General features: G+C 54.5%; 1 protein-coding gene across 2 annotated transcripts in view; it reads right to left on the bottom strand.

Annotated features, from left to right (window-relative positions):
* The window catches only part of PRKCB (protein kinase C beta), a 92,946-nt gene that overhangs the window by 33,006 nt on the left and 42,431 nt on the right, over window positions 1-17,509 (bottom strand). For both annotated transcript variants that reach the window (XM_057371213.1, XM_057371212.1), the window contains exons 4-7: window positions 10,298-10,409; window positions 8,975-9,103; window positions 1,369-1,525; window positions 853-987 (exon numbers count right to left, since the gene is read on the bottom strand). In XM_057371213.1, coding sequence (XP_057227196.1) covers window positions 853-987; window positions 1,369-1,525; window positions 8,975-9,103; window positions 10,298-10,409 — 533 coding nt within the window. The remainder of the gene's footprint in view (window positions 1-852; window positions 988-1,368; window positions 1,526-8,974; window positions 9,104-10,297; window positions 10,410-17,509) is intronic.

The following is a 17,509-nucleotide window of genomic DNA, read 5'->3' on the forward strand; positions in this document are numbered from 1 at the left end:
GGGAGACATGTTCACCTTCCATGGCAGAAAAACCAGCCTGGGGTATTCAWTCAGCTTGTGAATGCAGCCTAATTACATGCAGGGTTTGGTTTCCAAAAGACATTTAATATCTGTTTTCAATTATTGCACTCGCCATGGACAGGTAACAGCTCTCAGGCACCAGTGCCTGTGGGAACAACAGGGAAATAAAGCAGCGTGTGTCCTGCTGGGGGAGATGGAATGGCAATGCAGAGCCCCACGCAGGGGTGTTCCAGACCCGCTGGGGCCGTGGCTCCGTGCTCAGGAGTGGCTGTGATCTCACACACTACAGCTTCTCCTTGCCCTGAGCAGTGCCCTCCCCAGCCCTCAGCTCCAGCAGGAGCCACAGCTCACAGGGATCCCTCACTGCCCTGCTCTCCCACTCGCCTGAGGAAGCCACGGCATCTCTTTAGGTCAGAAACTGAGAGAATCCAAGCAGAAAATGCTGGAAAGGCCTGTTTGGCAGATGCTCCTCCCCAAACCCCCCGCAATGAGAGCCTGTGGGAGCCCCAGTCCCTCAAGCAGAGCAGCCCAGGGTACTGTGTGTGCCCCGGGAAAGGAAAAGCTCCCCAAGACCCCCAGCCTGAGGACATGGAGAGGTCAGACTAAGCCAGGCCATGCTGGGCACTCGGACACTGCCCTGGCACTCCGGAGATGTGACACCAGTGACCCTCACCAGCCCCAGAGCTGCAGCAGCACCTTCCACACGGCTGGGACAGGTGGGCAGTGGCAGAAGGGAGCTGGCAAGGTCTGGGGGCTGCCACACCTGCCACCACCTACAAACCCCCTGGGCTGCTCTGTGCCCTCRATGTCTGTAAAACAACCCCAGCTCACCATCCATCCACTCCCGACTTCTGCAGCTCCGAGATCCCGAAGGACAAGGAGCCCATGAAATCATTCCTGCTGGTCAGATCCCAGTCCCAGATCTCCACAGACAACCTCCTGTCTTTGTCTGCCTCTTTCAGCTGGCTGCAAGAGAGGAAAAGAAAAGGGATGGTTTCACCCTGGTAGCCATARCCACATCACCGTGGGACCCCATGCTCCACAAGAACACGGAGGGARGTGAAGGGATGATCCTCAGTGCCCCTTGAGGTCTCCRATTTTTAATTTCCCAGGCACATCCRATTCACACAGAGAGCATGGATTTCCTGCCCTGACACACTCAAGCTTTGAGCAGGGTCARGGCAGAGGTTTGAGTGCYTCTGTGTCACTTACAGAACAAARAGAATCATTTCTCACTTGAATCAGATCAATGCCTCTGAATAATTAAATCAGAGCAAATAATGTCACATTAATTCTTGGTGGGGAGAAAATTCACTTTACAAATTTAAACATTTTCCTTGTACTTACAATTTAAATGTCTCATTCCACTCAGGATTCAGGGAGCACTTGATAGTTTTGGTCTTCTGTTTGCTTTCGTTTTTGGGGTCAGGGATTAGTTTAAGCTTCACGTAGGGATCTGACAAGCCATTAGGGTCCATAGGAACTAGGTTTTTAGCATCTCTTACTGGAGAAGAGAAAAAGGATTAAATTCAGTATTCCAGCTATAAAAATACCCAACAACTGACAACTTCCCTGCGTGCCAAGAGTAAGTGTGAAAATAGTGATTAAAAGCAGAATTAAACTGGATCTGTGCAGACATGGGCATTACATGAGGAACGACATAATTAACGCCRAGCAAACGCAGCTCTCGTGGATGGGGGAGGCTGCAGGGTCGACTCAGGAGATTATTTTTACTTTCTGACAGGATGATTTGTTGTTTGCTCTCAGTTTTAAGCAGTTTAAGCTGATTTGTTTCCCCTTGCCCCTTGGGAAGCAGAATTGCACTGATTTGTRGGGGCCTGGGGATGGAGCTTTCCTCGAGGAGTGGAAACGGCGACAGGGTGGAGCAGGGACCCAAAGGATCCAGCACGGCTGGGGCCCCTGGGGCTGAGCTGGGGGACTCCAGGACACCCACAGGGACCATCATTTGCCCACAGGACACCACCACTTGCCCGCTTGGCAGCACCACCCCGGCTCCAGGGGCCGGAGCAGCTCCTCCGGGAAGCAGGAGCAGAGCGGGAAGAGCGAAGCCGAGTGACTCAGCTGCTTGTAATTGGATTGCAGCTTGGACAAATTAAATACAGCCAGGCTGAGCYGAGTCTCTTCAGCCAGATTAAGTCCAGAAGGGCCTCTCTGCCAGGAGAAGGATCTTATCTTCCCCCCAGCCTGAGCATAGATGTCAGAGATGGGAAGTCCGGTGGGTCAGGATGGAGCCGAGCCATAACCTGGGGAAAAGCTGTTTGCAAGGCAGCCCAGAGCAGAGCCCCATCCCCAGGTGGACACGAAGCCCAGGGATCAGGCACAGAGGTCCTGTCAGGTCGGGAACAGCCTGAAACCCCAGCAGATCCCACCAACAGCTCCGCTGTGGGGCTCAAGGGGGGGTTCAGCTTCACCCCTCAATTCCAGGAGGAGGAAATGACTCCAGGTGCACATGCAGCACTACAGGATGTCAAAAGGCACTTCCAGAGTCAGAAGAGTAAAACCAATTGCCCAGTTCCCAACTCACCAGTGAGGAATTTCTGATGAGGCTGGGAACTCGGGAGTTTTGAAAAGCAAATCAATGCCCCAAAATCTGCCATCTATCGCTGCGCTCCCGAAGCGCTGCCCAATTTCCAGCTCCACGGAATCAAACTCGTAGCCAAAATTCAACTCTGCATTTATAAACGAGCTCATTTATCAAACGTGACAGCCCTGCCAGCAGCTCGTGAGACAGGGAGAGGTGTGAGCCTGCCGGGAAGCGCCKCTGCCCCCTCCATCCTGCAGCTCTGTGCTCCTCACACCCAGGGGAGGAGGCAGCTGCAGCAGCCCCGCCACCTCCTGCCCCTCTGGCACAGGGAAGRAATGACTTCATCCCCGACAGTGGCACAGGGGAGCTCGCCAGGGATGCTGTCATGGAATCATTGAAGCCTCGAATAGTTTGGGGTGGGAGGAATCTTAAAGCCCAGCCAGTGCCACCACCTTGGGGCTCCTTGTGTGACCCTGRTGCTGCCACAGCACAGGGAACGGTGCTCCCAGTGCTCTGTTGGACTGGGGCCTGTGCACACACTCCCCTGGAGCCTTTTTGTCACTTTCCTGGCTTTAAATGATGATGGAAATGTTTTCAGTGCCCACCTGCAGCACAGGGAGCTGTGGGAGCCTCGGGGAAGTGGGGACAGCTCACTGCCAGTGCCAGGACTGGGCACTGAGCAGCAGCACCAGGGCAGGGCAGTGGGTACAGTCCTCGTTGGTGCCCTCCCCCTTCACTGCTCCAGGGTCAGCAGCAGCACTCGAGGAATCCCCATGTGAGCAGCAGAATGTGGTTCTGAGGTCTCACATGGGCTGGTGTCCCCTCGCTGGGAGGAGACATAAAATGATGTCACACAGAATCAGCTCCCACTCTGCTCTGTGTTCCACTGTCCCAACAGGCACCACAGCATCCTCTGGAGGCTAATGAACAACCCTCTGTTGTTTATCAGGCCRCCCTTCGCTTCTTTAAGGAACAGGAGAAGTTGTTCCTGGCCCTCGCAGTTAATCAGTTTATGCCCTGAAGCATGAGATTTGATTACCTCATGTTATTATCTCAGCGTGCAGGCCTCAAAATTTCATTAATGGGAATAATTTTATCTATTCATTTAAAAAAAMCAAAATGTTTCTGCTTGACCTTAAGAAACTTCCTGACTTTTCAAGCAGAAATCAACAATTAAGTGAAGGAAAAATAAAAACCTGGAGCGGYGCAGCAGCGATACCTCACGGCAGGGGAGACATGCTCCTCGCCAACGTTKATAGCATTTATTTGACAGTTAAATTTGATGTAAAACAGTTTCACATCTCTCATATCCTGACAGTTTTGTGCATCATTAAGAAGTAGTAACATCATTATTAACAGCGATGAGTAAGAATATTACGATCCCATTTAAAGTAAGTCCTAAATCACTCTGGCTACCAAGTCTGGCCAAGGAGGTGCCACTGTGGGCTCAGGCCATGGCCAGGACAAGGTGTTGGTAAATCCTGGACATCTCTGGACATCTCTGGAATGTGTTCTCCTCCTCCACACAATTCCCACAGCAGCAGGGATGCTGCTCCACTGCCAGGAGAAGGGGATGTCACCCCTCTGCCTCACAGGGCCAGGGCAGGCAGAGCTGGGTGAATGACATTTCAATAATTTATTCTGCAACATTTGCAATAGCTTCTCAATAACGATTCAGACAACATCCCTGAATTACTCAGGCAGCCGTAACTGCGGGAACAGGCTTGGGAAGAGACACCCACATCCCCATGGGAAACGTGGGAAGCAGCATCAGTCTGCCACATGCCCAAAGCAGGGAGGAACACGGGCTGTCTGGGCACTCAGTGACCACAGAGGGCATGGTCAGGAGCTCACTGTGGCTGTGAGAGCAGGGCAAGGCCCTTTCTCCAGCCCCCAGGTGTTCAARGAAAGGCAAGATTAATACACATTGGATAAAAAAACCCCCAGAAAGTTATTTCCTAAATACGCCACAGGGGGTTCACTTTGACGTGAAATTAAAAAAAAAAAGCCTACAACAAACCCACTCCTACCCCGCTCTCCAGGYGGTTCCCATGGGCTGTCACATCCTGTCCCCTCCTCTCTGAGCACACAGGACCATGGATGTGTTCAGTGCAGGAAGTTCTGCTTCCCACTGCCTTCCAAAGGAAAAGGCAYTGGCACAGAWTGCCCAGAGAAACTGTGGCTGTCACATCCCTGGAAGGGTTCAAGGGCTTGGAGYAMCMTRGTCTAATGGAAGGTGTTCCTGYCCACGGTGAGRGCTGGATGGTCTGKAAAATAAACCACTCCAGGATTCTATAGACCTGTGAAAAACCCTTCCAAAGCCTGGCTCACTACAGGATCCACCACCTCATCCCAGCCCATTGCCTCTCCACGGCTCTGCCAGCAGCACCCTCGATTCCACAGCTCCTGGATGGGATTTTGGAGAGGGAAAAGCTCTTGGGCTGAGCTGCACCACTCCTCTTCCTCCCTGCAACAGCACCAAAATCCCCAGCCAGGAGCAGYCCCATCCCAGCCAGCGCCCTGCACTCAGATTAACACCCTTGTGAGTTAAAACACTTAATTAACGCTCTGATAAGAATATATTTGCACATGCTCATACAATGGGAAAGGCACAGGACTCATTATGGCTGCATCTGCCTGGGCCGGTGATTATTAATTAACGCACTTCCAGCTCGTTTATCTAATCACAGCATAATTTGTTTCAGTTTTGGTCACTGTTTTCCCTCATCAGATGGGTAAATAGGGAAGCTCCGGTCCCCGCAGGCACTGCCAGGAGCACTGGGGGGCTCAGCTGGCACCGTGGGCCCAAGGGGGGCTCTTGGCAGTGCAGGAACCACCGGGAACATCAGCACTTGGCCACCATTCCTGAGGGAGAGGAGGGAACCCCAGGTGGCACTGTCACACAGCCTTGGCAGAGCACAGGGCACCCTCTGCCCCACACACCTGGGCAAAGGTGACACRGAGGGTTCTCCACTGCCCACAGCACAAACCCTTCAGTTCTTCTGTCCCCTAATCCCTTTTAACCTTTTAGACCTTGTCCCTTTACCCACCGCTCCCCTGAGAGGAGACACGAAGGYGCAGTGGGATGCTCTGACACACGGYGGACACRGAACGAGGTGGGAAGAGCCAGCTCTGGAGAGGAGCCATGCACAGAATCCTCCATGCACCCTCCATGCAGCAGCCACCCTGGAGCAGCAACAGCTTCAATGGACTCRCAGCCTTCACATCTTCCCAACCCTCCATTTCCCAGACTCGAATATTCATGTCCCTTAATACGACAGGCTCAGCATAATCTGCATTGGGCAGCTTTKCTGTTACAGAAGCAGAACTGAGCAATGCCACGTTAATGTGCTGGGATTTCCTGATAGATTACACACTAATTTTCCCACTAATAAGACACTTGATCAAAGCCCAGAGCAGGACAGGGAGTGTGAATGTGCATTTGCTCCTGTCCCACATGAGCCAGGCGATGCCTCGCCTGCTGCACATCTGCCTCCCAGACCAGGGGCTCAGAGACACATCCCACATCCCAAATCCTGGGAATTCTTCCCTGTGAGGGTGGGRAGGCCCTGGCACAGGATGCCCAGAGAAGYTGTGGCTGCCCCTGGATCCTGGAAGTGTCCAAGACCAGGCTGGACAGAGACAGAGGCAGGTGCCCCTGCCCATGAGCTTCTGAGATGAGTGTTAAAGTCCCTTCCAATCCAAACCATTCCAGGATTCAATGATTCCATGAAAATCTGTGTTTTCCATCGGGAAGGAAAGATCACGTTTACAAAGAAAAGAAAAAAAAAATCCGAGTAAGAGCAAAGCAAAGCACAGAGCTGAAGAGCACACGGCAAATTCCCTGTACAATTTGCCATCTCGAAGAAGAGGAAAATCCAACAGCAGTTGTCCGTGCCCGTGCTGCCGCCTGCAGGCACCGGCCCTGCCCTGCCCGCTCCTCCCCGCCCCGGGCACCTTCACACCCCGCAGATGGGATGCTCTTGGCCACGGGAAAGCCTCCCAAAATGCTGGGCAAGGGTCCGCCCAGCTGGTGAGCCAGAGGGATGTCCCCGATCCCCAGCAGTTCCCCGAGCAGCAGGACTGAAGGGGGGCTCACCCCTCGGGCAGCGCCGCCTCCCAGCCCTGCCCGGATCGGGGGCTGCTCCCCCACCCTGAGCCCGTCCCCGACAGAAATCCACCCACCCCTGCCCGCCCCGCACCGGCAATCCTGCAGAAAACGCCGAAAGGGCATTTCCCACCCGCCATCTGCTCCGAGGCAGCCTGGCTCAGGCTCAGGCTCAGGCTCAGGCTCAGGCTCAGGCTCAGGCTCAGGCTCAGGCTCTGGCTCAGGCTCAGGCTCAGGCTCTGGTTCTGGTTCTGGTTCTGGCTGTGCCCCCGCCCGCCGCCTCCCAACACGGGCACGTCCTGCAGCAATTGGCTCGGCTGGGAAATTCCTCTGAGGCCAGCCTGGATGAGCAGTGCCTGGATGATCCATTGCTCCAGCACTGCMAAGGCCACCACTGCCCCATGTCCCCAAGTGCCACATCCACACGGCTGTTAAATCTCTCCAGGGATGGGACTCCACCCCTGCCCTGAGCAGCTGTGCCAGGGCTGGACAGCATTTCCATGAAGGAATTCTCCCAGTATCCAACATAAACCTCTCCTGGCCCAGCCTGAGGCCGTTCCCTCTCCTCCTGTCCCTGTTCCCTGGAGCACAGCCCGATCCCCCCGGCTGTCCCCTCCTGTCAGGGAGTTGTGCAGAGCCACAAGGTCCCCCCTGATCCCCCTTTGTTCCAGGCTCAGCCCCGTTCCCAGCTCTCTCAGCTGCTCCTGGAGCTCCAGACCCTTCCCCAGCTCCATTCCCTTCCCTGGCCATGCTCCAGCCCCTCAATGTCCCCCTCTCTGTGAGGCACCCAGAGCTGTCCCCAGGATTGCAGGTGGTCCCTCAGCGGTGCCAGCACAGCACTGGGTGGCTCCATCTCCCAAGGGCTGGGTGCCCACTCTGCTTTGGGGCCATCTGGGCTCCCCAGGGCCCAGCTCTCCTCTCCCAAAGCACTCCCACTCCTCTGCCAGCTCCAAGGCAGAGCTGGAGAGCTCAGCACGCTTCCCTTCCTTTCTGGAAAAGCCAACAGCTGACACGTTTTCACCAACACCTCCATAAAGGGCCAGAAATAAAACAGCCTTTCAAAGCCAGCTGAAGAAATGAGAATCCAGCTGCACAGAAGGAGGCCAGGGGAGCTCCTCCCCTGCCTCCAGAGCAGTGGGAGCCTGTGGTGCTGGCAGGAGGGTGAGCTCTGCACCCATCTGATGGAGGCTGGATGGAACCACAGGATCATTAAGGCTGGAAGAGACCTCCAAGATCACAAAGTCCAACCTTCAGGAAGACACCTGGTAAGCAGGACTGATGAAAACATAGTTCTGCCTGGTCCACTGAGGCTCTCCCTTAAGGACAAATAAAATAAAAACCAAATTATAAAATCCTCCACAACTTTTTTTCWATTTTTCATTAACATTTTCAACAACTTGGTATTTTTTTTTTTTTGAGACTGCTCCTGATGGCTCTCCCCAGAGGATAAGCACCCATCAGAGCGGCGAGGAGCACCACGGGATCCCACAGAGCCAGCCCCATCCCACAGAAACTAACTCTGGGGATGTCAGGGCTGCTCTGTGACAGGATGTGGGAAGCCAGACKCCTGCGGGGAGAGCCAGCCAGGGCRGTGGGATGGTGGAGAARGATCCRGTGTTGCCCTGGRTGTCCCAGCCCGGGGTGCCAGACCCACACAGGGCCACCAGCCGTGGAAGCGTGGGCACAGGGGGGCATTCACACTTCACAGCCCTGGCTTTGACTCAGCTGGGAATATCCATGACAGCTCGGCCGCCCCTGCAGAGCCCAGTGCCCGGAGCTGCCCGGTCACCCGGCGTGGGCAGGAACCTCCTCCCAGCACGGCACAGCTCAGCTGCACCACACAAACCCCGCAGGCTGGCACTGCTGTGCCCACCGACAGCAATCCGTGCCTCCACCCCGCTGGCACTGCTCCACGAGCCCCAGAGTCACATCCTGGGCTGGTGTCCCCRTGCTGGGGACAAGAGGCTTCGGGAGAACGTGGCTAAATGTTTTGTGGGGTGTTTACACATCATTATCTTCTCAAAATCCGGGTGGAAAAAGCCTCTAGAGATGGGATAATCCCATTCCCTGCCACAAACCACACCCTTCCCAGGGTCCTGCAGGTGCTGGAATTTTACATCATTCAAAAAGCATTTGTGACTGGAAGTGCTATGAATACATGGAGCTGCCAGAGCYGCAGCCAGGCTTTGCCCGAGGGCTGCAGAGTGCCTGGAGAAAGCTCAACCCTTGTCCTGCCCTGCAGGGCTGCTGGGCACTGACAGCAGGCACTGCAGCCCCAGACAGCCCCGTCACACACGTACCTACGACGGTGAGCACGTCCTTGTCGATGTCAGCTCGGATGTAGATGCGGCCCCGGCGCTCCGTGTGGTCCGTCCCGCACAGGCTGGGCACGTTCATCACACAGCGCTTGTGCACGTTCATCATGCAGGCTGAGGGACACAAGGGGACACAAGGGGACACAAGGGGACACTCAGCACCCTGGCACTGCTGACAGGGTACGTGAGAAGGGCATGGGCACAACCTGTCCTCCTCTGAAAGCGGGATGGTGTGAGGGATTCTGGATAAACACACGGCAAATGGACCTTCTGGAGATCCCACAGAGCCTGGGACCCCAGGGACCCACAGGGACCCCCTGGCAGCAGCTCTGGGTCCTGCCTGAGAAACCCCAGCTTTCGAGGCCTTKCTAAACTCCTTGGGGTTTGCTGACTCATTAAACTTCTCCTCCACCACCCCCAGGTGCTCAGCTGGATCCACCRGGAGCCAAAACAGGGGCACTAAAAATTACCTGGGTATCTGCATATATAGAGAGGTATAAAGATCTCTCTCTCTATATATAAAGATCCATATATATGTGTTTACATTTTAAAGCAATTCACTTCCCCTTGGCAAGATTCCCAACGTTCTAGGGAATATGCTGTTCCCACGGCAGCCAAGCTTCCCGATCCCTGAGCAAGGAGCAGCCAAGCTCGCTGCTCCCGCCGCCAGCGCCTGTCCCAGTCCCCTTAAATAGGAACACACAGGATTAACTTRGAAAATTACCGATTCCATCCTCTCCCTCTGCTTCCACCCCCCGTTTTCTCCTCCCCGCGCAGCAATCCCCGCGCTGGCACCGCATGGCCACGGCCACAGGGTGTCACTCGGAGCCAGCGCTGCAGAGCGGCGGGGCGATGCTGCAAGGATGCTGCGGGCAGGGTGGAGGAGGGCGGATGCTGCAAGGGCGCTACCGGGGATGCTGCTGGGGGGGTGCGAATGGAGAAGGTGTTTGGGGGATGCTGCTGCACAGGGGGATGTGGGGATGCTGCCAAAAGGGATGTGGGGGGGATGCTGCTGCACTGGGGATGTTGTACAAAGGGATGTGGAGGGATGCTGCTGCACTGGGGATGCTGTGCAAAGGGATTTGGAGGGATGTTGCTGCACTAGGGATGCTGTACAAAGGGGTTTTGGGGGGATGCTGCTGCAGAGTTTTGCAGGGAGGTTCTCCCCCAATCCCAACCCCTTTCCCTCCCCTCTCCCTGCAGCAGCCCCGGGGACATCCCACACTGGTGCCCCTCGGGTACCCAGAGCCCTGCAGCTCCACACCAGCCTCTTGGGGTGCCTGAGCCCCCCACCATGCCATCACTTACTGTCACATTTCATCCCCTGGTGGATGAGCCCGTACAGCAACGACCCGCAGTGGTCACAGAAGGTGGGGCTGGAGTACGTGTGGATTTTAAATTTGTGTTTGCTCCGCGGATCCTGGGAGGAAAATAAAGGACAAAGATTATAAACTTGCATCAAATGTTGGCAAGGCACCCCTGCTCTTCCCATTCCAAGTGCCAGCTGGCTCTGGAGGTGCTGCTAATGGACTTCAGTCAACTGCCACRGACTCGTGGGGACCTTTTCCAGCAATCACCAGGATCCAGCTTTATTCTCTTTATATGGTTGCCATAACAATGAAAAAGCAATGCACTGGCTTGGCTGGGGATTTATTGTTTTTCAATAACTCAGTCTTAGCATGGAAAACACACCAGGTGAAATTGGTAGGTACGAACCAACAGAAGGGCTGGACACTGCCCAACTTCCACGCAGAGCAGGAAAAACCACCCATGATTCCATCTAAATTAAACCTGCCTAGGAAACATCTCCGTTCTCTGGTGCCAGTCCTCCCCTCAAACTCCCCTCAAAGCTGCAGGGATTCAAGCTGCTTAGGGAAAACTTTAATATTTTGAACTTTCTTAAAAGCAAGGGCAGATTTTAGCCCAGCAGCAGAGTCTGAAAACTCAGCAGAGCCCAATTCATCCCTTTATCCCTTGTGCAGGCACCAGACAAACTCCCGGGCTCCAGCAAGGATCAGCAGGAGTTAGAGCCAAACAAACCCAAATCACAAMATCCCAAAATGGTTTGGGTTGGGTGAGACCTTAAAGACCRTCCAGTCCCACCCCTGCCCTGGGCAGGGACATCTTCTGTTARACCAGGCTGCTCCAAGCCCWGTCCAGCCTGGCCTTGGACAYTTCCAGGGATCCACAGCTKCTCYGGGCACCCTGTGCCAGTGGAAACCTCCAGAAGAAACAACTTGTGAGCAGGGAGATAGGACTGAGCACTGGCACAAAGCACTGCAGCAGAGCAGGGGACTGGCATTTTTTTGTATCTTCCATGCAAGAGAGGACAATCCTGGGAGCTCAGGAGAGCCTGAGCAGAGGAGGCTGAGAAGAAGAGGCTGCCAAGGCTGGTGCTCCACAGTCCCTGGAGCAGCGCAGGAGAGGGGAAGGTTCCGGCACGGAGCAGCTTGATTTCATCTCAGGTTAATTGTTTAAGGGTTAGGGATGAGGCTCAGCTCCCGGCTCCATCATTTGAGCTGAGCAGCTTTTTAATGGCCTGGAAAGCTGCCCGGGCATTAGCAAAGACACCTTTTCAGGGCACTGCGAGCGGAGTAAATAAATAAAGAGTGGAATCAGAAGCGAGCTGTAACATCGCTGCCAATACATTCCATCCCCCTGAAATTAATTTCCCAGCACTGTTGCATTGGAACTTCCAGCTGCATTAATCACCAGCATTCTGCTTCCTTGCTCAGCACCACAGATAACCCCRATGGCACCCAGGATGGGGAAAACCAACAGAGCTTCCTTTAACTCAGTCTGTGCAGGGCCAGGGATCAGGTACAGGCTTCAGCCAAGGCACTGAGACTGGAAATATCTCACATTTTACCCCAAGGAAACTGTTTCCAGACACAGCTGCTAGCCTGGCTGCAGCTGGCAGCTCCTGTGGCAGCAATGGTGCAGGAAGGTGCAGGGGACAAGGGATCACAGTCAGCATGTCTTCTGGCCATCCCAAGCAGCCAGTTCTGTCAACGACCCTGTAGGTCTGAAAGCCTTTGGTGTTCCTGAGACAGAGAGCAGAAAAACCTCAGCCTGGATTTTAGGATAGAACAGGAGATGAGGGAGATTCCCCCCACGAAATTCAGGGCAGGCAGCCAAGAGATGGTCTGGAAGGTTCCAACCCAAACCRYGCTGTGATCCCGATTCAYTKCCARTGTCCTGGGAGATGGGAGGTCTCTGGCTGCCCAGTCCTGCATCCTGCAGTGCCTCCAGGCTCTGCATCCCCCAGATCAGCCCCCACAAAGTGAGACAAGGGCAGGGGGACCCGGGGGCAGCTCTGGGAGAAGCCACATACCACGGGAGGGATCGCCCCCGAGCGCTCCGYTGCTGCGCTCCCTTCCAGAAACAGATATTCCTGTTTAGGCAAGTGAGAGCTTCAGTCATTCATAAAAAACACAAGCTTTATGCAAAAGGAGACAATTCCCACTTGATGYGAAGGATGTTGAATTCCCACTGGAGCCCAGAGTTCGGGAAGCCGGAGCTGGCAAAGCAGAGTGCCAAAATGGGGCTGGGCTCCCCCAACCAGCACCCCCTGCCCCGAGCGGGGCTCACCTTCTGCTCCCACCCCCTGCCCGGGGAGACCCACACCCAGAGGGTGATGGAGCAGCCAGGCCTGGAGAGGAAGAGCTGTGGCTCAGAGGGGCTTGTGTCACCTTGACCAGCGCCTCRGAAAGTGCCAGAAGCCGGCAATTCTGGGTATCATTTCTGAGCGAGGCTGGAGTCGCTGTACAAAGAGACTATTTTTGTACCACGGAGACAGGACTGACGAGAACACTGCGTATGCAGATGCTGAGACTTAAAACAAGAATGGTTAAAAAGAAGTTTGCCAAGAAAAGAAAAGGCTCTTCTCCTCCCCCACCAGCRCTGAGCCAGCCAGAAGAACGGGGCAGGAGCAGAACTGGAAAATGCCATGAGGAGAAGCAGTGCTCGGCRAGGCTCTGCCCTTCCCAGGCAGTGCTGCCACAGAGCCAGCAGCCTCTGCACCGAGGGACGCCAGCCTGAGCAGGGAGCCGGGCTGGGAGCCAGGGAAGGCGAGGAGCTGCTGGGCTTGGAGCTGGTGCCCTGCAGGCACCGACCCAGCAGAGGTGGCAGAACCCACCCGGCTCCTGCTGCCCAGCTCAACAGCAGGATTCTGTTCTGAAACGAGCTGGTGCAACACCCCAGCCCTGACTGACTGCATTTAAAGTTTCTCCTGTTTCCTTGTGTAAATGTTGGGAAAAAATTCCTCCCTGTGAGGGTGAGGAGGCCCTGGCACAGGGTGCCCAGAGAAGCTGAGGCTGCCCATCCCTGGAAGTGTCCAAGGCCAGGCTGGACAGGGCTTGGAGCASCCTGGGACAGTGAAAGGTGTCCCTGCCACCGATCTCCCAGAGCACTGGAACTCCACCTCTCCTGCAGCAGAGCCTCGGGAAGGGGCAGCTGCACCCACACGGACGGCCACGGCTGTGTGAAACCTCTGCACTGACATTCTCTGCGTTTGACAGAACACAGAGCTTTGCTTGAAGATTAGAGGCTGCTGCTTTCCCCGTCTCATTGCAAAGAAAGCTTTAAATTATCTCTGCTGAAGAAGAATTAGCACAGCTCATGTGAAGAGACCATTTTAAAGTGAATTTCATAGYGATTTAAACAGCATAATAGCAAATACAAGACAGCCACAGCTTAATGCCTGCACTCAACAAACCCTGGCAGGGACATAAACCCCAAACCTCACATTTGATTCCCACATTTCCCATATGGAAAATCCCCCCAGTATGCAGGGAAGAACTCCCAGCAGACAGAACTGGTCTTTCAGGGAAAGAATGGATTGCAAGAGGCTGGGTCAGGGGTGGCAGTGGGACAGCTCCAGGTGGCATCCTGCAAGTTGTTCTTACAGACATTAGGATGTGGGAGAGGGGAAGATGAAGAAGAGACCATGGCATCCACCAGAGACAGGGACCAGTGCTGTCTGGGAGCTGCCACCCTGGGGATGCACCTCCCCACGGCTGGGAAATCACCTTTGGAGAGCCACAGCTCCAAATCCCAGCAAAAACCATGCAAGGAAGGCCAGGAACGAGGAAATGAGAGTGATGGGGCTTCGTGTCAATGAGGAGAGCCGCAATAAATCACAGAGACAGCACCCAAAGGAGGCTACACACCAGAGGAAAACAGGTCATGGCTGGGGCTCCAGCAGGAGGTGGAACTAGGTGGCCTTTGAAGTCCCTTCCAACTGAAGCCAGCCTGTGATTCCATAATTCTGGAGCATCTTTTCAGCCACTCTCACTGCTCCTCAGCAGCCTGCCCRAGCCCGTCACGCTGTAAAGGCACTTTGGCATTGCTACTCCAGTGAGTGACAGCAGAACCGTTTCTGTGTAGTTTCCAGCATTCCAGCCCCAGACAAGCTCCCAGGGCCCAGGGCCCGAGGGGCAGGGGCTGGGCAGGCAGCGGGAGGAGGCAGCAGGAGGAGGAATCGCCCGGGGAAGGACCGGCGGCAGACACGGCCACGGGCCCCGCACTGGGGCTGCTCCCGTGTCAAACACAGCCTGCCCCCGGCAGCTCCCAGCAAGTAAATACCTTTTTATTGACAAAAGACCTCATCCTCTCGTCAGACAACTGCAGAGGGATATGGATGACAGTTGTTCTTCTCTGGCTGCTGCTGCCAACACCAAATAAAACACTCTCTCTTTCCCAGCAGCAGGAAAGAGCCAAGCTCAGCTGCTCTCCCACAGCAGCGTTTGCATCTCAGCATCCTTCAGACATGTTTGGTAACTCACACATGCCTTGAAAGTCATTTTATTGCACTTCCAGGAAAGCAGGGCTCCCGGGGCACCTYCCCTGCAGCCTCCAGGCGCTGGAACAGCACAGAGACCCCTGGAACCACCTCCTCCTGCAGGACCACCACTGGTGCCACCGGAGTGGGCACAGGCAGCACCACCCTTCTCATCATCCTCCTAAAGGGCTGCAAACCCAGCTCAGCCCCAACCCTGGAATCCAGAGCCGTGGGAGGGGCACAGACCCAACCACCCACCCCAGCCTTTCCTTCATCCAGGGGCTGCATCCACCCTGGGGTCACCGAGACAGCGAGGGGACAGCTTCCCAATGGCAGGCAGCAGACAGAGCCGGGCTCTGGGGCCGGGCAGGCACCAGAGGGAGGGAGCAAGGAAGGCAGAGACATCTTCATCCCACGGGAACTGTCACCGGCTGCCGCGGAGCAGCGAGCAGGTGCCCTCGCTCCAGGGGCAGATGGCACAGCACCAGGGCTGCAGAAGTTAATTAGCAGGACAACAGCGAGCAGCAAGTTGCGGGAAGGCTGCGAGGGTTTGCCAAAGCACYGCCAGGGCAGCGCAGGAGGATGGGGGTGGTGAGGAGGGATTGGGGTTCTCAGGCACCACCTGGGCGAGAGAGGCCTGGGGGCACAACCTGGAGCCTTTCCTGTGAAGGAATTCCTCCCAAAATCCTCTCCCCAGGCTGCAAARGGGGGACAAATTACATGTAAAATTGAAATGTAGCTACGCTGGCCTGTTACCTTCCCAGAGCAACTCTGATATTTATTAACACATTCTGATTAGATGACCTTTAACAGGATCATGCAAAGAAGGTCATTTTAATGATTATTTTGTCTACAATTTAAATAATTATGCATTCTACTAATAGCTCYAGCTATAATTAGGTTTGCCAACCGGAATACATTACAGAGGCTGCCTCTGGGTCCTGGAGACCTCACTGTGGGTCAGATGGACACTAGCTGTGGGTCAGACTCTCCAGCCCAGTGGGCACAGCAGCTCTGCCTCCTGCCAGCAGGAGAGCCAGGAGAGCCAGAGCTGGGAATGAGGAACAGCAGAGCAGGACAGGGAGGGGGGTTTTGGCTGCCAATCCCTCTGGAGCACCTCACTGCTTCTCCCTTTGGGAGCTCTGGGACAGACCCCGAGCAGACAGGACATTAATGTGGAACAAAAGTCCTGCCACGACTGCAGAGCAGCGCAGCACAAACACAGCCCTGAGTCTGCAGCACCAGCGGTTCCAGCTACAGCCTCATTCCCTGCTGCAAGAAGCAATTAATCTTTCATTTTTTCCTGCTTGGAGACACTATCATGTGTAATTAGTCCTCTCTCCCAGATGGAARGCTCCTGCTCGGCAGCCTTGGCAAGGTTAAACACACAGCCACGCTCTCAAGGAGCTTCAGACACAACCAGATCAAACAGAAACAGCCCAAAGTGGGACCACTCGGCAGTGACAGAGACTCTGACATTTCACTGGTCTCCAGGGACTCTGCTCTGCTCCCCAGGTGTGAAACACCAGCTSCCCCTGGGTTCTCTCTGCACGCACCAGCCCCATCCCCTGCAGCACTTCAGCACAYCCTGAACTCCAAACTGAAGAGTTTTAGTTCAGTAATTACAATTACCCACTTGTTAAAAAGTAAACATGCAGGTAGACCATAAGCAGTGCACCAATGCAAAAATGTTTTTCTCCTGAATTCTTCAGCACTATGAAGACACAGAGATCAAGGAGCAAAGATAAAAGCTATTTTTCTTTTAACACATTTTATTCCCTGGACTCCAGGCCAGGGTAGAGCAGCTCTGGGATCCCAGCTGGTATCAAAGCTCCAGCCCAGGTGGAGCATCCCTGCCCTGCTGAGCCATGGGCTCCAGCTCCCTGCACAGCTCCCTGTCCTCTYCAGCTCAGCAGAACCACTGGTCCACGGTAAGGATGAGCCCACTGTGAGGTTTGACAAATGCAATCAATTAAACTCCTTCTCTCTGCAGGATTCACTGCAGATTCGGATTTATGGAAGAGTTACCAGCTTGCTGCACCACCTGCAACAACACATCCGTGTGACCAGCACAGCCTGGTGCCACCAGATCTGCCACCAGGACAGGTGGCTCTGGATTCACATCCTGATTGTCAGAAGCCATGGAGCAGAGGRAAACTCCAGCTTTCCATCAGTCAAAGCAAAGCCCCTGTCCCCAGCTCACTCCTGAAGCCAACAAGGCACTGCTGTGTGCTCCAGTAGTCCTTCCTCTCCTGATTCAAAGCTCCTTAAGGATTATGTGATTATATAATTATAAATGTGGTATATTATAGATATAATTATGCTGCTGTAAGAGCAAGACTGGCAGTACAGGAGGAAGGAAGCTTGCCCTGTCTGAATCCCCCAGTGACAGCCACACGTCAGAGAGGCAGGGGAGAGACCAGAGGGGCTCTGGAGGCCTTTGCTAAAGATACTAAAATATATATATATATATATATATATAAAGAGAAAAAAAGCTACAAAAGGGCCATTTTCTCCCCGCTTTAGTCCCAAGAACTGCATTCCCTGTTCATTTTCAGAAGTTATGTGTTAAAGGATTAATTACCAGTGCTGGGCAGCTGTTACCTGTCTGCTGCCTGTGCCATGRAGCTGATGCACCCCCAGGGACAACAGAGAGCGACAGAGAGTGTGACCAAAGGCCTTCACACCAGCCCTGCTATCGAGTGGGGTCTGTTAAATTTGTGACAATTTTATTTAGA

The sequence above is a fragment of the Malurus melanocephalus genome, unplaced genomic scaffold, assembly GCF_030028575.1.
Source record: "Malurus melanocephalus ecotype Western Australia unplaced genomic scaffold, MMel_1.1 scaffold_143, whole genome shotgun sequence".
Lineage (NCBI taxonomy): Eukaryota > Metazoa > Chordata > Aves > Passeriformes > Maluridae > Malurus > Malurus melanocephalus.